Here is a 26,430-nt window from a genome sequence, read left to right on the forward strand (position 1 = left end):
TGTAGTGCAACAGAAGGATGAAATAAGCTGTACAAGTGCTTTTGTTAATGGACAATGAGCAACTTTAGCATAAAGACAGTAGAAGTATATACGTTAACTGCTGTAAAGACATTATGCATTGACTGCTGTTTTCATTTTGTATACCTATCTAATACCACAGTTTATTGAAGACTATCTTCTTTTTTGCACTGTAGGTGTTTTTTAAAGCAGGTTTACTTGGTCATCTGGAGGAACTGAGGGATGAGCGACTTGCAAAGATTATTACTATGATCCAGTCAAGAGGGAGAGGAAAACAGATGCGCATTGAATACAGATCTTTAGTTGGACGTGGGTAAGAGTCTTAAATATGTATTGTTGCATTAGTATACCAAATTTGTAAAACAGTGAAAGCTGCTCAGTTCTACATGTGTCTTTACAAAATAGCAATTTATTTTACAAAACGAAATAAACATTTTTATTTTCTGCTGTCATAAAGTTATAAATGTAGAAGCTTTCCAAAGATTACACTCTCTTACCTTGAAAACTCTATTAGAAAGTTAACTAACAGCTGCTGTACACTTTATGCAGCCAAGTGAACAATATTGAGACGTTAAATGCAGCAGAGTTTAGCAAAGAGCTTTGACAATTGTCACAAATCATGTTGGTCAGCTAAAACATCCAGTGTATTACCAAAGACTATGACTTGTGTAATGAATGAGTATCCATATAGTAATGTACATGTACATGTATATCTGCAACACCAATATCTCCACCATCATTAGAACTAGGGACCTAAATATTCACCAGCAGGTAAATAAAACATGGTGGAGGGAGAGGGTTTTAACCTAGTACCTAAGAAGCCTCTGGAATAAACTTCTCCTGCACTCACTCATTGAGTTCCTTTAAACATAAACTAGATGACTGAGTAGATATCCACAGATTTTCTATGAGATTGACTGGAATGGCCCTCCTAGATAAAAGAGGTTAAGCCCAAGGGAGGGTATGGGCAAGGTGTGAATGGTCATAAGACTGAGTGGCCATGGAATAACTGTCAATCTACGGGTATCTAGGTAACATGCCAGGGAATCACTGGTTTTAGAGGTTCAAACTAGGCTTTGCTTTTTACTGCTTTCTCCTGCATCATAACACTTTTGACTCTGAGTTGTTATTGGGCAGGTGATGCACATGATGTACTCATCATCAGACTGAGCCTTGATGTTGGCTTTGTTTTTGTGAGTCACATCTATTTTAATTATTTACCTCACAGAAATATAGATAGCGGTGGGAGAACCCCCCCCCCCCGAAAAATGTGTACTCTGCTTATGTAGCAGACCCATGGTTTCCTTTATCAAATGAAGAACCAGTAATATAATAATAAGCTCTTATTCATTATAAAATTTGCATTTGGAATAAGAATAAATACACACACACACACACACATGCACTCAAGCATGCACACATACACAAAATGCATGGCTGCATGACTGCTGAGGTATTCAGGCCCTGTAGTCCTTATTTGGTAAGACTAGATCAGTAGGGTGAATTTAATTTAATTTTAGGTGATTTTTATTTTATTAGGGCTGCCATTCTAGTCATTCAGTGGAATATTCGAGCTTTCATGGCTGTCAAGAATTGGTCTTGGATGAAGCTTTTCTTCAAGATAAAGCCACTCTTGAAATCTGCAGAGCTTGAAAAGGAAATGGTAAACTTGAAGGAGGAGTTCCAGAAATTAAAAGAAGCTTTAGAAAAATCTGATTCCAGAAGAAAGGAACTTGAAGAGAAACAAGTTTCACTTGTTCAGGAGAAAAATGACTTACTAATACAATTACAGGCAGTAAGTATTATTTATACACGATGCATGTGCGCATAATCATGTATACAGACTTTTGTCTGGATAATTAAATTGTGTTTATAACACTAGAATGGCTCCCTATCAAAAATATAAGATTTGATACTGAAAGTTCTGACGCTTGTTAAAAAGCAAATTGGGATTTCATTAAAAAGCAGGAACTCCAAAGTTATATTTTACTCCTTTAATGTGTTTTATCTGTGGAGCTTAGATCTCGTGAAACACCCCCCCACACACTCCCTAGCTACTTATTAATAATAACTCAAATATCACTGATTCTCAGATTTGGAGGAATACTCTGAGATACAGAAGTCTTAGAAATAGTATGTTTTCCTCTACTTAGGCACTTACAAATATTCTAATTTAAGGATTGATCAATATGTCCATGTGATTTTAAAAGGCACACTGATTGAATCAGAAATGACATTTTCACAGCAACATGTCACTGAATTTACAGAAAGTGTATACTGTCTAAAACTGAGCTTTGCAAACATGAGAGGTGTCATTTTTTCCTCTGTCAAACATAATATGCTTTAAATTTTACAAGTCTTGTGTCACAGCAAATGATTACAACATGGTTATTGGACATTAGTGAGAACTTGTGCCATATTGTGGTGCAGCTGCTGTTTCAGCAGTCCCAGTTCATACAAGCATACTGCATGCCTTCTGTATCTAAGTCAGGAGCAGCACAGACAAATAAACAATTGCTGGGTCTTCATCTGTGACAGGGATTGAAGATTTGCACCACATAATGCGTGCAAGCATCCACAAAAGGCTGGCACTGCAGAACACGTTGTCTAGCTCTGCATATCACAAGGAGAGCAACGTCATGTTTGTTGCAGCTACTTTACTGGAAACCTTGTCATTTAATACAGCCTGTAAGTGCTGGTCACATGAGCTGCTACGTATTCATTTATTTGTTATATATTTTAGCACAATCTGCCATTTGACTATAAAAATAATTTCATAATATATGAAATATAAAAATAGTTCTTCTGGTTTGAAAATAAAGGAAAACTCCAGGTTATCAACTATAATGACAGACAGTTTTAGAAAACTCAGGTCTCCAAACTTTTATTGCTGTTCTTAACTCCGCAGCCTATTGATTGTTTTCTCTTCCAGTGCCACTGTGGCCACAGATCTTGAATTCGCTTCCTTCCTGCCAGTAGTAGGGCCACAGCAGTATCACAGGTTGTTGCCCTCCAGCCTGCCATTAGGCTGTATATGTGGCTGAGGTAGCATAATGATACCAATACCAGAGTGTTTGATGAGAAAACGGAATCACAATAAATGACCATCTGCCTGTTAAAATGAATAAATGATTATTTTTATGACTGACTCAGTGTAAAGCACATAACAAACATAGCACAAGAAAATAAGGGTGTAAGTAATGGGAAACTAATTAGAAAGCACCACTTCTGACATGGAAAAATCAAAATTTTCAAAATGATTTTTTTTTCTTTCATTTCTGCTAATTAGAAAAAAAGTTGCTCTTGAATCCTGGTGATCATTATTATAGGTTCATAGGTTAGCACTAGGTTAACTGCTCTTTTGAACCATTGTAAGCCTAGCTAATTATCCCTTATGAGACTCAAACCCTGCACCTTGTGTTTGTAAGGCAAATACCTTAACCATTGGGCCACCCTCCCAATTTCCATCTTGTTTCTAATCCTGTCCGGTCAATCCTTCCTATGACACCAAGAACTGTGATTTAGTGTGAATGAAGTAGTGAACATAAAGTAAGAGAAGTAACTTAGAGATCAAGTGCAACAGTTTTTCTCATTTGTTTTTGTTATAATTATGCCCTTAGCTTGTAAAGTGGGTTTTCTTAGTCCAAAATGTGTAGTTTTTACTTTAGTTACTTCAGTGGACATATATTTATTAAGTTTAATAAACTGTTTTTTCTGTTTACTGTGTGCTGAGCAACTGTCCAATTATTTCCTGATTCAACATCAACCAGTCCTACCTTCTGATGATGCATTAGAGGGGAGAAACAGTTCTGTAGTGGGTTGCTATGTTTTATGTAGTCTGCAGCAGATTATATTACAGAGTAACCAGAATGTAGCGCAGTCAGCCACTCAGTCAGACAATAAATCAATAAATAAAAACAAGTGATATTCACGTGGAAGGTAAAAAAGTAAGTTGGAACAAGATTAGTAAGGTAAGCAGCGTAATAAAACAGATATAAAACTAATAAACCGTTGCCTACCAACGGATTGATTAATCACTTTTTGGCATATAGATGTGTGACTCACGTGCATACTGAATTTGTCCATAATATCAGTTACACAAAAAGAAAGAAAGAAGGAAAGAAGGAAAGAAAAGAGAAACATTAGGAGACTGAAGTGTTTTACCAGCTTTGAAAGTAGGTAAAAACACTTACCACTGTCGAACAAAGAGTAGAATACCTCACAACTTCTTTGATTAAGAATTCTGGACAAATCCAAAAATAATGGGAGGACAAAGGAGCAAATCAGGGACAGGTTTTAAATGTGTTGCTAATTCACTTAAAATGTTAATAGAACAAGTTGTATATCAACATGCATTTTCTGAACAACAGGAAGCATAAAACTCTGTCTGGACTTATTTACTGACTGCAGGTCTCAGTGATTTACCACAAATTCAAATCTTTTATGAGAGACAGGGTAAACCTATGAGGTAAAATCAGGGACAGCTGAGAGATTTGGATGGAAGGCAAAATGAAGTGCTCCTCTGTGGAATTATCAAACATAAAACCTGTTGGACACTTCAGTACAGCACACAGTCTCTATCGCATTAAAGTCAAATGTCTACTATGGAATGATCACTTTACTGCATCTTCATTTTTACAGATGAGCAAATTATTGCAAATGGTTTAGAGCTAGGCCAAAGTAAGACACAGGAAGATGGAGAGAATGGGGTAAACGAAGGAAGTGCTGATGAAGCTGTTACCACTAAAGGACACGATGACAGAAGGAACAGATGTTCTGCTCACCAGGGTCTGAAAGAAACTGACAAAAGTACTGCAGAATTCCTCACTAAAAATTTTAATGCATTTTTGGTCAAGAAAAAGGCATCTGAGGATAGTAAGATGGCACATTTGTAAATCTTTTATGTGATGGGGTAGGATATTCCCGGGAATTATACATCTGTTATCCTGATAGCTGAGGCAAAAAGAGTCAATGAGATATTCAAATGAATAGATCGGCTGATTGCTTGCTCAGAAGCTAATAATCTCTAAGATTACAATCAGAATGGGCTTATGACAAAAATATGTCAGCAATAATACATTCATAATTCAGTAATCTAAATAATGAATTTAATTTTATTGCTAGATTGCAAAAGAGATAGATAGCAGTGTCCTAGTAATTACAGCTAAGTTAGACTTTAGCATGGGATTGGTTGGATTCAGTACCACATAAATGACTGTGGCAAAAACTTCAGGGGTTAGAGAAGCTACTTAGATTAAAAGGCTAGACTGAATCTTGGTCAGAGGATAGGGCCCAATATACTTGCTTTAAAACGTGTCCTTTATTTTATATGTCATCAGTATAAGGTAGTAACATATATGTGCAAACTGGTGTTACAGCATTATTCTAACACTGGCATTGTCTAGAACAATAGAAATAGAATGATGACTGCTGCATTATTATGCCACTAGGTAATACAGTTAATTTCACATTGAAGGTACACCGGCTTGTGACCCTGGTTAAGGCATTAGCAACATGTATCTTCATAAAGTTAGAGATTTTTAAAGTGTAACACATAAATATAGTAACACGATCTAAATGCTAAAAGCACATAAAGCAGTAAACTGTCTTTCGGCTTTTCCCGGTTAGGGGTCGCCACAGCAGAACTTCAGTCCGCTTATGATTGACAGTAGATTTTTACGTGCTGGCTTGCCGGGCCTAACACACAACCTTCAATGAAGGAAAGTCCATTCACGCATGTTGACACACAGAGAAGACGCTCTAACTGAGAATCGAACGTGCAACATCTAACTGTGAGGCGACAACGCTACCGCAGCACCACCACCGCAGTTATAATATAAAACAGTAACAGAAAAAAATGAACACACTCAGTTTTGGCTCCTTAATATAGTATTGAGACCTACAAGTGTAATACTTTAAATTGTGAAAAGTAAGCAGTTGATATAAAGGAGAATATATTGATATACTTTGAAAAATGTTTGCAGGGAGACTAGTCACCCTGTACCCCTATACCTGTGTAACTTATATACAGTAACTCCAAGATCACTGTACTTAGGAGAAAAGGGATTACTTTGAAGTAACTCTCACCATGGAAGTAATACTAACTATGCACTACTTTGCCTAAGTGATTCTCCCTGCTTAATTTCCTAACTAATGTTATGTTCCTCCACATATATAAGTTCAACCATATATTTGTCTATATTCAAGTGTTTAAAGTTTTGTTCTATTTCATACTATGTATATATTTTTGTTTTCACATTTTTATCCTGTAAATGTGTTAGCACTCAATTTTGTTTATAATTTATATTACTTGTTGTGATAATTTGTATGTAAGCTTAGACTGGAGCTTTTCTCCCCTGGCCTCTACTGAAAATGTGCACTGTTTCAGTTGGACCATCCTGGTAAACAAATGTAAAATAAATAATGTGATCTTGGCCACAGCAAGCATGATCCCTTTTTTCACACTATCTTGCTGTTCTAGGACTTCCAGTTACTAGTCTTACAATCTGAATCAGTTATGCTTGATTTCATTTTATTATCATTCAGTAAAAAATGTCTCTTCAGTCTAGCAAACACTTTGTGTTCTGCACCATCAGCATGCATTATTTTAATGATAAACTCAAAATATTGTACATCATGTTGTTCGTCCTCCCTCTGATACATAAAACATTCAACCCAGTTTATTCAAAACTGCAGTCTTCAGTACTTACTCTGTATTTAGGAGTATTTGCTTTAACATGACACTAACATGAATATCAGCATTTGTTCCACTGTTGTCTTGCACTCTTTTACTCCAACTGTTGCCTTATGGGCTTGGGTTGAGACTTTAAATGGTTTGAGAACCAGTTTACCTACCCAGTTATCACAATCACTTCTTGTAACTGTGCCATGGAAATCAACTAAAAGCAAGATTATGCCAAGAATGTTTCCAGTTCTACTTTTTCTTTCATCTGCAATGACAATTGCATTCTCTATATTCAGTTCAGCTTCAGATTTCTACTTCCTTGCAAGTGTTTTTTTGTTCGTACTGCCATTATTAAATTTGTTAACGCCTGTTCATTGTTTATCAAATCCATGACTCTGTCTTGAGCTAGACACATGAGTGATTTGTGGCCATCACATCCTCACCAAGCAATTCGTCTAGTAAGAGATACAACACCAATTTAAAGGTATTGGACCTATGGGAAGACTAGCAGACACCTGACCACATGCACAACATGTTGGATCAACTGAGGGAAGAGATATTTCCAGACAAACATTCTAAATTCTCTAGATCTAGTGGTATACTTTTGCAACTGCCATACATATCCAGAAGTTTTATCATTAAGTTTCACCTCTAATTCTTTGATCCGTATCTGGCATTAGCACTTCAAATACTTTTTTTAGGCATTGTCAAATTACCTCTAGCCTCTATTAATAAGGATGCAAGTTGGGGTGTATCTGACCTTTGTAAGTGTCAGGACATTTGCAGAATTTAGCATTCCTTTACATTCTAGTCCCAATACGTTTTTATACCACATTTCTTTTAATGTAAACTTAGAAATATCACCTACTTCTCCTGCACGTTTCCTTTGCACTGATGAATGTGTTTTTCTTTCATTCCACACTCTTAAACCCCCTTCACCTGCAACATATATATAACTGTATCCAACAGGTATGAGCTAATTTGTCCAGGGTCTTGGTTTTGTAGTACACAATATTTGCCACAGCATCCCCAAAGCCTCTTTTAAAACATGAAGGACATTTATTTTCTCCTAAAGTATAATAAACATAATGCCCTTTCAGTTTCTTCTTTAAATGTACTCACTAGTCCAGGGAAACATTTTTGTTAAGCATTATAGGCCGTCATCTGCAAGAGATAAAAAAAAAAATCATTTAAACTGTATCACAATATAAACATGGGTTCTTCCATGTCCTTTCCAGCCACCAACTCATCTGAGCACACTGTAAGTTTTCTACCATCCAAAAATAAAGTCTTATCATTAAATCATTATATTCTTTATCATTTTAAGAAAAGAAGATTTGAACTATCCACCTGGAAAGATTTGAAGGAATAAGGAACTAAAGGCAAAAAAATCATATACATATATACATACATATATATATGGTCTAAATTCCACCCTCTAATTTTCCATTTTCTAAACTCCACTTTAAGCCTGTTTATCAGCACCTCAAATGATTTATTAGCTGAGCCCTGTTTTGACTTCTCTAACAGACTCCTACACTAGACTTCCCACTAACACTAATAGCCTGGTTTCAGTTGAGACAGCCCCTTTGGGCTTCATTGGACCCTGGTAATTACAGACCCATATGCCTGACCAGTCTTATCTATAAATCTATGAAAAGGATCGTTATGGAATTAATATGCAAGGATATAGGTATCCTAGAGACTCCTGACCAATCCCAGTTTGGATTCATCAAGGCCAGGTCCTGCCTACTTAGCTTGGCTGACTTCTTTGAATAAATTGCTGAAGCAATGAATGAGGGCAAAACGGTACACACCACATATCTAGACCTCACTAAGGTGTTCAACACCATCTCTTATTCAGGTATTGTAGATAAACCCTCCTAGTTAAATGTCAGTCCCTATGTAATTCATTGGATAGCAATCTGGCTCACAAATAAAACTCGGAAGTTAGGAAGGGTGACTATACCTCCTCGAAAAGACCTGCCACCAGCAGTATACCCCAGGATTCAGTCCTTGGGCCACTGTTTTTTGGCATTTAATTGTCAGAGGACAAAATTAATGTTAAGGGTTTGCAAATGACCAGGTTTGTGGTCATAAACTTCCCAGAAGATCCTCAAAAAGACCTGCCCCAAACAAATAGCTGGTGTCAAAGCCATGGACTAAAACTAAATGAAAGAAGTATATAACTGTATCCTTTGGCAAGCATGACTCCTCCTGTGTCTATTACACTGACAGCACACCCCTGAAAATTGATCCCATAGTTCGGGATCTGGGAACCCATGTTGACAATGAACTGTCCCTTGATCACTGTGTAACCACTGTTGTAGGGAAGTCATTTTGCATTGCACACCTTATATCTAAAAGTATTGTATCCAGATCCAGGAATGTAATCATTCCACTGTACTTGGCACTCATTAGGCCAGCCAATGAGTATAATGCCCCTTTTGGTATGTACCTGACCAAGGACTTGTTACAACTGGAATGACCAAAATGTTTTTTTCAAAAAAAAAAAATCAAGTGCATAAATTGTAAAAGCTATGCAGATCATCTTAAAGCCTTGTTCTCTTCTAAGTATCATACAGCTTACAGAGGTGCGACCTTTGCCTTGCATATGGAACTTCAACAGTCCCTATTCTGTCAGACCTATTACACATCTGCAAGTTCACTGGTACCATCTTGTTTGCAAAACAAATCGAACATGCTAGTGTGATAAGTTTGAATCAAAGAGAATATTACTTTTGTGGAACTGTCTTTCACACCACATAAAGCAAAGTACTTATTTTACTCTGTTGAAATGTAATAAGGATGAATGGATGGGTAACTGCAAATTCCCTGCCAGTTTAGCACCTCTGTCCCTCGTGGATAGGGGAAACATGTAAATGTTCCAACATATCCTTGCTCAGTCAGTATTTGGGATATTTGTATGCTAAATGTAAGGACTAAAAACTACTATGGAAATGTAATGCTAGGCTTCTTGTGGGACATGAATAGAAAGTAAGCACCTATGAACCTATAAAAAAGAGATGTTTGATTATTACATATGTTATAAGGCAGACAGGTAGACAGGCAGACTTAGTGTCTCTTTATGTTGTCAAACAAATGGAAGGCTATAAAATGAAATATTTCAGCATTTGTGTACTCTGATCAAACAAAAACACACACTGGGCATTACAGTCATGCCACTAGCAGGACTGCAACAAGTCAGAAAGATCTAGTCAGCTGACAGAATACTGGAGGAAACTATGTTCCCTAAATGTTTCCACAATGTTTTCTAATACCTACCATCTCTGATGTGAGATTGCAGTTGTGCAAGCCATATTTCACAGCTACCAGGGGGAATCGCTCTTTTCTCTACTATTACACGAGCATGGAGTTGGTATATATAAGTAGCAGGGAAATATGGTGAATGAAGTCCCTGACATGGGGGATTCAGTTGGGCTTGCCCACTACAAAAACAAAACATTTTTTTTTCTGATTTTAACAGCAGATTCATTGTGCACATTTTTTTTGAGTTTTATCTGTCCACATTATTAGTGAGAACTTCTTTGAGAACTCATAGTTATGCACATTTTTTTAAGAGTTTTATCTGTCCACATTGTTAGTGAGAACTTCTTTGAGAACTCATAGTTGATCCATCACTAACAATATAGTGTGATGATTGTTACAATGTCTCCCTGTTCTACCTCCTCCTTAAAAGCTATACCCCAGATCCGCTCTCAGTATGAATGCAAAGCAATGCCCTGTTTAAAATTTATTGTTGCAATGCTGTGTGTGATAAATGACATACAAACTAAAACTGCACTGTCCATTTAACAGGAACAAGACACGCTTGCTGATGCTGAAGAAAGATGTGATTTATTAATTAAGTCCAAGCTGCAGTTTGAAGCAAAGGTCAAAGAAATGGCAGAACGTCTGGAAGAAGAAGAAGAGATGAATTCTGATCTCACCTCAAAGAAGAGAAAATTAGAGGATGAGTGCTCAGAACTGAAAAAAGATATTGATGATCTAGAAATTACATTGGCAAAAGTTGAAAAGGAGAAGCACGCAACCGAAAATAAGGTAACGGATACAGAAACTATATTCAGTAACATGGCAGTATGGCAAAGTACTCCTTGATATTAGTATACGATTATCTAGAGCCATGTATGAAATTGATAACTTGTATCAATTCTTCACCAGTGTTATTATATTAGGTCTAATTTGTTATAATTACTTAAACTACACATTTTTATTTTTGAAGATTGTAAAATTATTGTTCTTAATTGTTCTTAAAATGTTTTGTAATAATTTGGAGATTTTCTCCCTGGACCTCTGTTGAAAATGGGCTTCTACCAAGTCAGACTTTCCTGGTAATCAAGTGTCAGTAAATAAATAACAGGAATTTCTTATATCTTTATGTATGTGACTCTCTGAGCTATGAGAAGGAAGCCTGCATGGGTGTAAACAATCAACAGTGTCTGCTTCTCTAAACAATTATTTTTCCAAGTGTAGTAAAAGCATACAGTACATTAAACTACTCGCCACACACACACACACACACACACACACACACACACACACACACACACACACACACGCACACACGCACACGCAAACAGACATTCTAGGATTAACAAAAACTGAGGGTTATGCTACTCAATGCCAGGAGTTTAAATCTCAAAGTGTACGCGCTCAAAGCATTTCTCAGTATGGAGAACGTCGACATCTGTGCAGTAACTGAAACCTGGTTCAAGGCTCCAGAGAACACCCCAGCACTACTAAGCTTGAACTCATACCACACTTTTCGGCCACAGAACACAGACCGAAACACAAAAGGAGGGGGGATATCCATATTCATCAAGGATACCTACACCTCCAGGTTAGTGGCACAGCATGCTACCTCTGAGATCATCCATGTGCAACTAACATCGGGCAAATCTGCAATGCAAATTGTGGCCTGCTACAGATCACCCTCCATGACCCAGGACCACCACTCCAACTTTCTGGAGACACTGGAAAACATGAAGGTCCCACCGAACACCCTGATATTGGGCGATTTCAATTACCCTACCATTCACTGGGAAAACTACTTGAGTACAAATTCCCAGGTCCAACGCTTCCTGGAATTCATCAACTCAAATGCCCTGGATCAGCTGGTAAACTCCCCTACCAGAGGTGAAAACATATTGGACCTGGTCATCACCAACATGGGCGACAGGTGTTCTACACCAGACGTCAACCCGTCACTGGTTAGATCAGGCCATAAACTAATCACTGTGGATGTCCACACCCCACCACCACCACCCCCTGCTAAGGAAACCACAGTAAAAACCATTTCTAAAGCAAACTTCACCTTACTTAAGACAGAGGTGGTAAGTTTCACAGCCTTCACGCTAAAGGATAACACTGCCCAAGATGCAGAAACCTTTACAAATGCACTCTATGAGCACCTACAAGGATGCATGGATCATGCCATTCCTAGCAAAACCAAGACTCACTCTTCTAAGAGAAGGAAACCAGTTTGATGGACCCCTGCAATAAGCAGGCTATACAATAGAAGGAGGAAACTAGTTCAGAAAAAAAGCAAATCCCAAGAAGGAAACACATCCCTGATCAGTATTAGTAAGAAACTAAGGTCCCTCATGAAATCATCCAAGGCTAACTTCGAAAGAAAAATAGCCAAGGATTGAAAAGATAACCATAAAGCCTTCTTTAGTATGTTAAGACTCTAAGTGGCAACTCGCAGATATGCACTGAACTAGTGCAAAATAGCACAAAATATACTGAACCTACTGATATTGCCAACATCCTGGCAGATAGATTTAGTGCTAACTTCACCCTATTTTCACCTCCAAAAAGACCCACAACAATACCGGAAAAGTGTAGTGTCCCAAAAATCACAGACGCATAGGTGAAAGCAGCCCTTTCAAAAGCCGAAAGCACAGTGTCAATGGGACCAGATGGTGTCCCAGGCTGCGTCTTGCATGAACTACGGAACGAACTAACCCCCTACCTAAACACCTCAGCGTCTGCACAGGCTACGTGCTCAGAGAATGGTGAACAGCAACATTTATTCCTCTCCACAAAGAAGGGGTCACAACTGACCCTGGTAACTATCGCCCCATAAGCCTGACTAGCCTGGTCTGCAAGGCTATGGTGTGCATCATCATGGAACTCATTAACAAAGACATTGGGAACCTCCAAACACTTGACACGACCCAGTTCAGCTTTGTTAAAGGCAGATCATGCCTATTAAACCTGGTTGACTTCTTCAAGACAGTCACCAAGGCCATAGACAAGGGAAAGGTGGTTCACACAGCCTACCTTGACCTCACCAAGGCTTTCAACACCATACCCCACTCGGGTATTACAGAAAAACTCACCAGCCTGAACATAAACCCCTACGTCACGAGATGGGTTGCCAACTGGCTTACAGACAGAACTCACACAGTAAGAATAGCGGGCTCCAGGTCCGATTCTAAACCAGTCACAAGTGGTGTCCCACAAGGCTCAGTCCTGGGACCCCTACTGTTCAGCATATACTTCTCAGAAGTACAGGCAAACACAGGAGGACTATGGCTAACCAAGTTCGCTTATGACTGCAAACTGGGAGCCATAATTGACTCTCCGGCTGACACGGACATCCTCCAAAAGGGCCCTATTGAGATGGACACCTGGTGTCAAAGTCATGGACTCAAGCTAAATGCCAAAAAATGCATAGTCATCCCATTTGGGAAAAACAAAACACCCACGAAATACCACATAGGTGGCAGCCCCCTTAATACAGAAGAGGTAATAAGAGATCTGAGGACCCAGGTAGATAGTAATCTCTGCTTTGACAATCATATTGCCAAAGTAGTTAGGAAATCCTTCTATGTGGCATATCTAATTACTAAAGGGTTCGCATATAGAAATAAAGAGGTTATAGTGCCCCTCTACTTGTCACTCATTAGACCCATCATAGAGTACAATACCCCATTTGGGATGTACCTCACAAGACACTTCCAACAGCTGGAAAGACCACAAAAGTACCTCACCAAGAGGATTACTGGCCTCAAACATATGTCCTATGCAGCTCGACTGAAAAAACTCCGGCTGCACTCAGTGGCATATCGCTTATTCAGAGGTGATCTCTGCCTGACTTACAAAGCCATGTCCAACTCAGAATTGATGGACATGCTCCACCTAAAGAAATCCAAGTCACTGTGAGCCACGCGCTCTAGTGAGCTAAACCTTGCCACAACAATAAATAGAACATGCTGGAAGGATAGATTCCTGTCACAGAGACTACGGAGTATAGAACAAAATTCCATATTACATCAGGCAGAGCCCCTCACTAACACTCTCCAAGGGAAACCTTGACGAGTGGATGGGTAACAGAAAATACACCCCTGGGATCATTTCATTGTCTCTGCTTGACAGAGGATCAGTTAATTAATCAATGGGGCAGCGAAAGCCGACACACTCTGGCTAGGCTTATAAATGCCCTCGGACAGATAGCCTAGTACCTACCTATGAACCTATGAATATATGTAACAGAAGCTCAATGTAATGCAAAACAAGGCATAAGGGCAAGATAACCAGCTAGAGAAAAATTGTCCAGGCTTGCCAAATGAATGACCTCTGCTAATTATACCTAATATATATATATATATATATATATATATATATATATATATACACACACACACACACACACACACACACACACACACACACACACGCACGCACGCACGCACGCACACACAAAACTATTTTAAATATATATATATATATATATATATATATATACATATATATATGAGAGAGAGAGATGGGAAAAGGGGTTGTGAATGGGTGTATGTATGTGTATATATATATATATATATATATATATATATATATATATATATATATATATATATATATACACACACACACACACACACACACACAGATTATATATATATACCTACCTGCTTTTATCAAACATGTCCCATTTTACAGACGCTTTGTGGATGATCTTTTCCTTTTATGGAAGGGTGACCATCTAGAATTATTGAACTTTATTAATTCTATCAATACCTCTACTACTTATTTGAGTTTTAGCCACGAGACATCAACCACTAAGATATCTTTTTTAGATATCTTTGTTGAGAAATTACCAAATGGAATAATCAATACTGGAGTTTTTAGGAAGCCCTGCCACATGAACACCTTACTACATCGTTTTAGCATGCATCCCCCTTATGTTTTCAACAACATCATTAAGGGACAGGCTACTAGAGTTTCTAGGTACAATCCCAGTGAGTTTGGCTTTGATCAAGATATGAGGGCTTTACATGAAAGGTTATTACATCGTGGTTATACAACACATGACATACTCAAGGGCACGGAGGGAATATCTGATTTGAGAACAGGTAGTGCCGCTCCATATTTTTCGGATTCATCCTCTGGTATTACTCAATTACCACGGACTGAATCCACCATTACACACCAGACAGCCTTTTCCATTTTCTACACCACTGACGTACATGACATTCAGGATGTTGTCAAGACCCATTGGAGGGTCCTTATGGTAGACTCTCATATTAGAGACATCCTAGGTGATGCTCCAGTTTTTAGATACAGGAACAAGAAAAACTTAAAAAGATTACTTTGTGATAGGAGACTTGTAGTTCCATCATCTACTGTTCCACTCACTGGGACACACAGCTGTGGACATTGCAATTTTTGTGACTATATCTGCACAAGTTCTACCTTTACACATCCTGTCACCAACTATTCACATTTTCTTACTGCATATGGGGATTGCATGACTAAACACATTATTTATCTTGCCAATTGTTCCATCTGTAGTTCTTTCTATGTAGGCAAGACCAACAGGACTTTCAGAGACCGTATACGAGAACATCTATACAGCATCAGGATGGTGCATAAAACCAATGCCCTAGCCAGACATGTACTTGAAAATGGTCCCCTACATGTTTTTACTTTTAGGATTTTAGAGACCATTAACACCACTAGTAGGGGAGGGGACATTAGGACACACACAGAAGGTAGAGAGAACTTTTGGATAATGAAATTCAGATCTGACAGTCCACCTGGCTTGAACGTTAAGGTATCTGTGAAACCTTTCCTGAAAATGAGAAGATTAAAGATTTATAAATGAACATAGAACACAAATTATTACAGAATATGGGACATATATGGATACTATTCTTATAAAAGAAGTTGTACTGTGATTTTCACTTGTTTTTTTTTTTTTGTTTTTGAGATCACATGTTGTGATGTTTATGTGTATGCTTATTTGATATATTTTTAAGTATTTATGCATTGCCTTTTTTATACATTGGCTTAGTGATTTATATACTGACTTAGTGAATTTTACTATTTTTATCATTTTATTTGGTTTCTCATAGATAATATTATCTATATAAGAGCTTTGCATGTTGCCTCTTTTTATTTTATGAATTGGCTGCTTATGTTAGCGTCTCACTTTGTTGATAGTTACTTCAATTGCTAGCAATTTCATTAATTGCATTATTGACTCTGTTTTCCCACCTTTTGAAGTATATATTCAATGATATACAGCATTAATGTGTTGAGTCTGATGAAGCCTGAATAGGTGAAAGCGCTAACTCCTTTCTATAATAAATTGTTCAACTAATTTGGAGAGTTTGGATTTTGTCTTATCACAAGTTCAACAGCTTGTGACATCTACAACAGAATTAACTGATCTCCGACTGCTTGGTTCCATTTCTCCGACTTTGCTATTTTACCCTTGTTTTAATCCATTTTTGCATTAGGAGAAGTGGTTTACTCCACACCTTTGTTTTATCCTTCTATATAAGAATTTATAATGAATAATCATCTGTGAGTTTGATCGAAACATAAAGTGAACAAACTCACTGACGATTAAGCAATTGAAACCAAAGGAAAGAATTAATCACAAATATAAACCAACAGGGTACATTCGAGATTATAAAAGAAAAAAAAAAGCTCCTTTTACATGGTGGGGCTTTTCCCTGATGTGGGAGCACTACCTCCATATCACTAGAATTGAAATATACTAACTCTAGTGTCACACAAACATGAAGAAAAGGGGAAAATACAGGAATTATGCAGCAGCTGATATAATGCACTTTGCTTTTACATAATTCAACCAGCTGTATCTGGTGATGAAAAACACCAGCATTTCTGCATGCAGTGATATCTCATACAACTTTCATATAGCATATGTAGCTAGATATAGAGATATATGCAAATACATTTAAATACATACTACGTACATATGTATGCACACCTGCATAGACACACACACACACACACACACACACGCACACACACACACACACACACACACACACACACACACACACACACACACACACACACACACACACACACACACACACACACACACACACACACACACACACACACACACACACACACAGACGCACACATGTATTTTTAAATATACATATATATGTACACATGCACTCACAGTTTTTATTTAAATGCCTGCCTGACTTGTAATGTAATTAAAAGTCTCACTGTGTGAATTTCTTATCTTTACTATTAAAGATTAGCTACCACAGTGCTCAGAAAACAGCTATAAAATACATTCAGCTTGAAGCATGTATCAAGTTTCTATTATTTTTAAATGACAGATTATTCATATTACCTTAGATTACATCACTGTTGACATGCAAAATTAAACAATAGCAGAATAAATTAAATATATTTTATTTTGAATCTTGGAATAGGTCAAAAACTTAATAGAAGAGATGACAGTCCTTGATGACAAAATTGGAAAACTTTCAAAGGAGAAGAAGGCTCTGCAAGAATCACACCAGCAAATTTTGGATGACCTGCAAGCAGAAGAAGACAAAGTCAACACGCTGACAAAAGCAAAGGCTAAGCTGGAACAGCTAGTAGATGATGTAAGCTTTTACATAACTGTTTTCATGTTCATAGTGGTAATAAATGTTTCTCTAGTCTTCCTGCAACTACAAATAATATATCTGCCCGATTTAACCTACATATTAAATGAAAGATGCCCAATCAAAATTTCGTATCCTAAAGGTGGAATCTTTGATAATAACTAAAATAATGTGAGATCAGTTAATTAACAAGGAAATAGATAGGTCAGCTAGGGAAGGGTGGAACTTAGTGGCTGATTGTATGGGTTTGTATGTATCCTGTTGTAGAAATGACAGCTGTGTGTCAGACAGCAGATGCAGCCTAAGAATGAGAGAGAAAGACTGCAGAATGCAAGTCTATCTAGGACACCATCATTCCTAAAGTAGGCATAATGGATATAAGGAAACAAGCAACTGTAGCATAGCTTAGCCTCACAATCCTAACATCATACCCTGCAATCAACAATGGTAGAAGTTAGGAGCAGAAGAAAATCAAATCACTCCCTGCAGAATGATGACCAGTTATTCCCCAATGCCTCCTCCTGTGCACCAAGCCCCTCTATGCCAAGAATCAGAGGGGTTGAATAGTCAGTGGGTGATGAGTAGCTGCTCCCCACAAGGGAATTGAGGAACAATAAAAGGGGATACAAAAACTCTGGGGAGTATCAACATACTTACAGTCATGTGTGTATACTACAAGATATTTATCAATGGCATATCAAATGAAAGTCAATGTAATCATACCCTCATTCAGCAAAATATCCTTTCCAAAAAAACATGTTTGCACTGAGGAAGATGAACAGCACAGAAATGCCACAGAAGCAGCAACAACTAAGTCAAGCTTTACTTAAACGTGGCAGTGTAGGGATCATTTTGTGGTTAGGAAAATAAACTTTGGGACAAGTAATTGTGTTTTAGGAGTAGCTGCTCTTTAAAGAACAGGATGACTTGGAAACTAAAATGTAATGACAATATGCTAGCTGTTGCAGTACACTTGATATAAAAATACATTGTGTTTGTATTGTAAATTCAGATTGTGACCAGTAGCGCACTATTATGGTCACAAAAGGCACTTTTAACAATACCTACAACAGAACACTCATGTATCAGGCTAATGACTGCCATCTTATACAGCACAATGATCCTGGTTTAGCCAGTCAACTGGCAATTAAAGTGAGGTTTAACCAGAAAATCCCGTGAGTTACATATTTTTCCCTTTATCATTTATCCTAAACTTCTGAAGGCTCTTTCAGCTCGGAATGTCACTCCTCTAGCAGTCTACATAAATCCTTGCATTCGAGACTATTTTCTGAAAAATCAACTAAAAAAGCTATATTTTTTTATTTGTTTGACATTTGTTTACCAGGATAGTCTGACTGGGCAGATACCCATTTTCAGCGGAGGCCAGGAGAGAAAAGCTCCTCCTACATGTACAAAATCAGAATATTACAAAAAATATAACATAAATCTGTGAACCTATGAACATAGCTGATACAAAATAAAGCAGTCAAAAGTACAGATGGATTTATCTTGTACATAAGAAAAAAATAGTTAAAGAAACATAATAATATCAAAGCATTTACATATAGTGGATAGAACAGGAAATGCTTGGAGTGCTGTGAGTTAGACAGATATACAAATCTGTAAAAGAAGCACACACCACACAAACTCGATAAATCCACAAATGAAAGGAGACAAGTTTTTGATCTACACCAGTTGTATTTATTTATCGCTTTTGTTTCAATAAATGGAAACTTCTTCAGAATACATAGAAACAATTACCCAGCATCTTTTATACACCCTTATTAATTGCCAAATGCTTAAAAACCCACCTTCTTAAAGGTATATACAATAAACGTTACAGATCACTCCATAAAACAATAGGTACATATAAAAGATTACTTACAACATTACATAAACACGAATGAGCCATAAACAAATCTAAAAACACCCCACTTATAGTTGTAATCCTACGATAAATGCTGAAACCCATAGAAATAAATGTTACCTTATATAATAAAATCAGCTTTTAATCTAAGTATGGGGCTGATAGAAATAGTATCATTCAGGCCCGGATAAACTGTTGCATGAGACTGGAGCTGCCATCTCAATTCTTTGGCTTCCAAGTAATCATTTAACCGCCCCCCTCTTTCTCCTATTTCAACTTGATCAATAATTAAGAATTTGAAGGAATGCCCCTCATGTTCTAAAATATGCCCCACCAAAGCATTCCTAGGGTCATTTTTAGATATATCATAATAATGTTGGTAAACTTGGCTTCTAAGGGGGTTCTTGGTTTTTCCTATATAAAAACATGGGCATTCTGAACATAAAGCCAGGTACACGACCCCCTTACTATTACAATTGAATTTTTTATATAATATATGCTTACGATAATTAGGCATTTCTATCTCTTTGGTTTATATCGCATATTTGCACTGCGGACAGTGTCCACATTTCCTCATTTTTCCATTAAAACTCAAGTGTTTTACTTTCTCCAACATATTTTTTACACTGGAATCTTCTTTATATATAATCCATGGATATCCCCCTACTATATTTATATATTCAGGATCTATCCCAAATATACTCCAGTTTTTCTTAATGATGTCACCTATTACCACAAATTGCTTGTTATATGTCAGGACCACTGCCTTATTAAAATCACTTCCATCCTTATTGTTCTTGTTTTTATTGCTATCCAGGGTGCCCCTTGCAGACCCTAATAAGGGAAAAAATTTCCAGTAACTCTTTTTTGTATAACTTCACACAAAATGGTGTTAAGAAATGCCTCTGGATACCCTCTTCTAAGCAACATGTTCCTCAAAATTTCAGTTTGGACCAAGAATTCTACTATGTTGGTCACCATTCTGGTGAGGGACTTTTTTGATGTAGGGGGTGCCAGCTATTAAAGTGTATTAATGTATTGGCGTGGGTGGACTTTCTATATATAGTAGAATTAAATCCACCTATTGCTCTATCCTTAGTAATAGTGATATCTAAAAAAATAACCAAATCCTCTCCTATATTAATAGTAAATTCAAGAAAGTCTGTGCTATTGTTGATGAATGCAAAAAAACCTCTCCAAATCTTCCCTACTTCCTCTCTGAAAAATAATGATGTCATCCAGATATCGCCCATAAAAAGACCATTTGTGTAAAAAAGGACAGTTCACAATATATTCATTCTCCCAGTATGCCAAAACAATGTTTGCAAATATGGGGGCACATGCTGCCCCAATGGCCACCCCCCTACATTATTTAAACAGTTGGTGTTCGAATGTAATAAAATTATTGTCCAAGACCAATTCCATCAAAGCTCTAATAGTGGAAATTCGGTCATGTCCTATATCTGAATGTTGACAAAGGTAGGAACAGAACCATTCAATGCCAACACTGTGTGGTATAACTGAGAATAAGTCTCTTATATCAGTCATGACAAATAAAAGGTCCTCTAAATATATGTCATTTGAAATTTTGCTCAAAAAATTCCATGAGTCTTGGTCTCTCAATATGTGCTTAAGCTGTTGGTCTATTAATTTGGTGATTGGAAAGGTCTTTGAAGCTTTAGCATCAACTATAGGTCTAAGTAGAGGGTCACACAGATCCTTGTGTATTTTAGGCACTCCAAAGATGGTTGGGGTTCTAGGGTTTTTCACTGTCAAAAATGATGCTCTTCCAAGGTTATCTGGTCATTAAGCACTAGTTCTTCAAGTATCACATCAACTTTCTTGTATGCAATATTCATTTCATTAAATCTTATCTTCCTATATGTGCCAGTGTACAGCATTGTAAACATTTTGTTATTATAATCAGTCAAATTCATGATGACCAGACCACCGCCCTTATCAGGATTCATAACCCTCAAATCACTATTATCACAAATGTTTTTCAGCATATTAAATTTATCTTTGGTCAAGTTGTATACATCTTCATACCCTTGTTGTTTTTTTAAAAACATTCTCTGATTCCTCAGTCTCTCGGACCTCCTCATTATTGAGATGGCATCTCCAGTCTCAAGCAACAGTTTATCCAGGGTTGAATGATGGCATTTCTATCAGCCCCATACTTAAATTAAAAGCTGCTTTTATTATATAAGGTAAAATTTTTTTCTATGGGTTTTAACATTTATCGTAGGCTTACAACTATAAGTGGGGTGTTTTTAGATTTGTTTATGACTCATTTGTGTTTATGCAACATTGTAAGTAATCTTGTATATGTACCTATTGTTTTATGGATTGATCTGTCATGTTTATTGTATATACCTTTAAGAAGGTGGGTTTTTAAGCATTTGACAATTAATAAGGGTGTATAAAAGACGGCTAATTGTTTCTATGTATTCTGAAGAGGTCTGGTCATCATGAATTTGATGATCAGCCAGGAGGTAGACAAGATCAAAGCCAAGACTTTGCTAGGTGAGCCCTGAGAACTATTTTGAACTGTGAGTGATTAGGATTACTTGGGATTTGCTGGGAGGTTGAGTTCCAAATCTTGGAGATCTGATTTGAATCGAGAGAATCTCCATAGTAGTTATTAGCATTTGTGAGTCATAGAAGAAATCTGTCAGAGGATCTCAAGTGTTTTTTATTAGATTGAGGTTGGAGTAGGTTGTGGAGTGCTGGGCACTTGTCGGGTTTGTTAAACTATGCTATGGGCCGCCATAAGTTGGGTGAATGTTAGCAGGTTGGGTAGCTCTAGCCAGTTTAGTTGGTACAGAGCAATGTAGTGATTGAGATCTATATTGTGAGCTGTGGCAAATCTGGCAATTTTATTATAGCAGGCATCGAGTCTTGCTAGGTCTGTTTTCTTCAAGTTGGTGAAGATAGGAGAAGTGTTAAGTAAGGCAGAGAGTAAGTGAGTCCTGAGAATAGATTGTATCGTGGAGTCCATGAGGAACGGTTTGAGTCTATATAGAGAGCCTAGATTTATATGAACTTTTTTATGATTAAGGATAGGTGTTTATCAGATTTCATGTTATTATCAATTGTGACGCTGAGTAGCTTAGGATGTGATACTGGGGCTATATTGATATTGTTGGATGAATGTAGTTGAAATAAGGACAAAGGGTCTGAGGTTTTGATATTTGAAAAGAGCATTATCTTAGTTTTGTTGAGAGTGAGAAATTTCTGAACAGTAACAACTATTAGAACTGTACAAATAGCAATGCTGTTGGTAACAAGTATCTTTACAGTGATAATAGTCCATGCATTGATAGTTTTTTTCATAAATACTATATAGTGTATGGAACTCCCTGATTAGAATCATAAAATAGACAAATGGCATTGTGGTTCAGTGCTGCTATAGCACAAGACCTGACCTGACAATTAGTAAGCATCACTCTAAGCATTGTGAAGGTCAGGTCTGCACTAAAAGGAGACAGTGCTGACAAGAAAACAGCAGCAACAGAAGGTACAAATGGCTTAGTTTCAACTTCCATTTCTACCTGCCTTCTACTAAACTGCACAGGGCTTTTTGAATTAAACTTCTTCTCTTACACAGGGAATATGTATGAATGTCAGCTACCCCCCCCACTGCTTTACCAACTTTAACACCAGCAAAACACATCACTTTTTTGTAAACCTTAATTTTGACTAATTTGTAGTACATTGAGAAGATTAATCTCCATGCACTACAAAGAATTATGATCGTAACTACATTATGTTTTCAACATAGATGCCGAGATTCACCTGCTTACAGTGCAAATAACAATGACAGTTTTCTTCAACTATTTCTACAGTTTCACTTGATGCCATGCAATAGTTAGTAAATCCTTAGATTTTGAAGTAGTTAGTATATACGGAAATATTGCTTATTTTCATCATTACTAACAAATAGCTGTATCAACTCTGTATTGTTATATAAATAGACATCAATTGAATTTTCTCGTCTGCTATCATACCACTCAATAGCATGTAGGTCTCCTAGTTATGAAAATATGAACATAAATATGAAAATATTTATAATACATGCCAAATGGTGATTAATTTATCTACTGCGGACATCATAGATTTACAATCTTAGTGTCATTTTGTTAGTATGTCCTTGCTATTTCTAATACTGCGGTCATCATAGATTAACAATCTTAGTGCCATTTTCTCAGTATGTCCTTGCTATTTCTAATACTGGTGACATCATAGATTAACAATCGTAGTGCTATTTTGTTAGTATGTCCTTGCTATTTCTAATACTGCGGACATCATAGATTAACAATCTTAGTGCTATTTTGTTAGTATGTCCTTGCTATTTCTAATACTGCGGACATCATAGATTAACAATCTTAGTGCCATTTTGTTAGTATGTCCGTGCTATTTCTAATACTGCGGACATCATAGATTAACAATTTTAGTGTCATTTTGTTAGTATGTCCTTGCTATTTCTATTACTGTGGACATCATAGATTAACAATCTTAGTGTCATTTTGTTAGTATGTCCTTGCTATTTCTAATACTGCAGACATCATAGCTTAACAATCTTAGTGTCATTTTGTTAGTATGTCCTTGCTATTTCTAATACTGCGGACATCATAGACTAACAATCTTAGTGTCATTTTCTCAGTATGTCCTTGCTATTTCTAATACTGCGGTCATCATAGATTAACAATCTTAGTGTCATTTTGTTAGTATGTCCTTGCTATTTCTAATACTGCTCATTATTAGAAGGTAAGGCACTTAGTTATAGAAGCCAGACACAAAAAAGGTCTGGGTGCCGTAAGAGTTTTGGGTGTTAACTAGAAGTATACAAAAAGGCAGTATAAGCTTGAATGGGTTAATGACATGCCTGCTCGTCCATTGTACCACTACTTGTACTTGTGTATCTCTCAGAATTTATAATTTCAGCTACTTTTATACCACACAAGCATGGAGATGAATTCAACTGCGATTTCTGTTTTCATTTGAATTACTGCAGTTGTAAAATGTTTATTTCATGTTTTCATTTATGTCAGGCACTTGCTATGTATTTATACCTTATTGTATTTGTTAAAGCTTGAAGGATCTCTTGAGCAAGAGAAGAAGATCAGACTGGACCTGGAGAGAGCCAAACGTAAGCTAGAAGGAGACCTGAAGATGGCTCAGGAGAGCATCATGGATTTGGAAAATGACAAGCAACAACTGGAGGAAGGCATGAAGAAGTAAGACATCCTGCATGACTGCATTTTTGTAAAACTGTAAATATTTGTACATTCTGCCCAAATACTAACTTTGTGGTATTCTTTGTCTCATTTGAAACAGAAAGGAGTTTGAAATAAACCAGCTCAACTCCAAGATAGAAGATGAGCAAGTCATAGTGACCCAACTACAAAAGAAAATAAAAGAACTTCTGGTAAGTCTGTCATTAAGTTTGTCCTTCGTCTGGATTCATGTTTCACTTTCTGCTCATGTATGCTGACTTTTGTATGGTTAAGAAAAGAAGTATGTTCTGAATTTAATTCTCACTGATGTTGAATCACAGTTTGAAGATGAAGGGTTCAACCTGACTTCTGGTTACTGCCTGCATAAAGCCTATCTGTTGTTCAATTTCTATAAGTTTTATACCTTTACCTCCCAAAAATGGCTGATCGTGCCATCTAAATAATCCAGTAGGCATACTGACTTTGCCCTTGATTTATTGACCCATGTCTAAGAATTCATGTGTGTATACACCATACTACAAACTTGCAGAACAATCTGCTTTATAGTGAAAAAGACAGTTTTGTAGATAAACAGTCTGGAAACTAATTTTTGAGCACTCTGTTCTTTGACATCAGCTATAAAGCAGACATAGTGGTTGTGCTTAATGTCTCTAGTTCAGTTTTTGCATCACAACCAGATGATAACATATCTAATTTTGTGTCAGAAAAGTTTAAATTTGTTAGTTCAAGCTGTACATCAGGTGGATTGGATAGTATGTTTGCACTTTAATTTGCATTGTGGAAGGGCTGCATTTTGGAAGAAGAGGTAAACTAAGAACTCATCTTTTTTTATATATGACTATAAACTTTGTGAAAGCTCATGATCTAGGGACATTTGGATAATTGTTAAAGGTTTCACACTTTTTATATGAGTAATGTTTCTTTTCCTTCTGAAATATCCACATGATTCTCTTTCAAAACTCTTTAAGACTTTGCAACATGGGTTTCTGCAACAAGCATTACAGGCATGATCACTCGGATGAATGTGGAATACATGTGGAAGACAAGTATCATTTACAGTAGTATGCAATATTTGATAGGAATAAAGTTGCTATTTTTAGAAACTTGATGTCAGAAAAAAGTATCCTGGTTTATTAATATTTTTGTTGTAGTTAATTTTAAATATTAATGTAATCTAAAAACGATTTTTAATTTTTCACAAGGCTCGTATTGAGGAACTGGAAGAAGAACTTGAAGCAGAAAGAACAGCAAGAGCTAAGGTTGAGAAGCAGCGAGGCGATCTGGCACGGGAGCTGGAAGAGCTGAGCGAACGGTTAGATGAGGCTGGCGGAGCGAGCATTGCACAAATTGAAATGAACAAAAAGAGGGAATTAGAATATCTGAAAATACGTCGTGACCTTGAGGAAGCTACCCTTAATCATGAAGCCACTGCAGCTGCCCTGAGGAAGAAGCATTCTGACTCCGTTTCAGAGCTTGGAGAGCAAATCGATAGCCTACAGAGAGTAAAACAGAAACTAGAAAAAGAAAAGAGTGAGCTGAAAATGGAGGTAGACGACCTGGGCTCAAGTGTAGAACAAATTACTAAAGGGAAGGTGAGGAATGTGCTGTAGTATACTTGTCAACAAATGTTTCCAGGAACTGAGCACCTTACTAGTACTTATAGTATTAAGCATAAAATAATATTTTACTTTCTCTTCCAAAAATCAAAAC

The 26,430-nt window shown here is 37.0% G+C and overlaps 1 protein-coding gene across 2 annotated transcripts in view; it reads left to right on the forward strand.

Annotated features, from left to right (window-relative positions):
- MYH15 (myosin heavy chain 15) overlaps positions 1–26,430 on the forward strand; it is a 386,453-nt gene that overhangs the window by 282,223 nt on the left and 77,800 nt on the right. For both annotated transcript variants that reach the window (XM_044071103.1, XM_044071102.1), the window contains exons 23-29: positions 195–331; positions 1,558–1,813; positions 10,523–10,765; positions 17,437–17,613; positions 24,575–24,720; positions 24,821–24,911; positions 25,923–26,312. In XM_044071103.1, coding sequence (XP_043927038.1) covers positions 195–331; positions 1,558–1,813; positions 10,523–10,765; positions 17,437–17,613; positions 24,575–24,720; positions 24,821–24,911; positions 25,923–26,312 — 1,440 coding nt within the window. The remainder of the gene's footprint in view (positions 1–194; positions 332–1,557; positions 1,814–10,522; positions 10,766–17,436; positions 17,614–24,574; positions 24,721–24,820; positions 24,912–25,922; positions 26,313–26,430) is intronic.

Source organism: Protopterus annectens, chromosome 5.part0 (assembly GCF_019279795.1).
Source record: "Protopterus annectens isolate FY-2018-M chromosome 5.part0, PAN1.0, whole genome shotgun sequence".
NCBI lineage: Eukaryota > Metazoa > Chordata > Ceratodontiformes > Protopteridae > Protopterus > Protopterus annectens.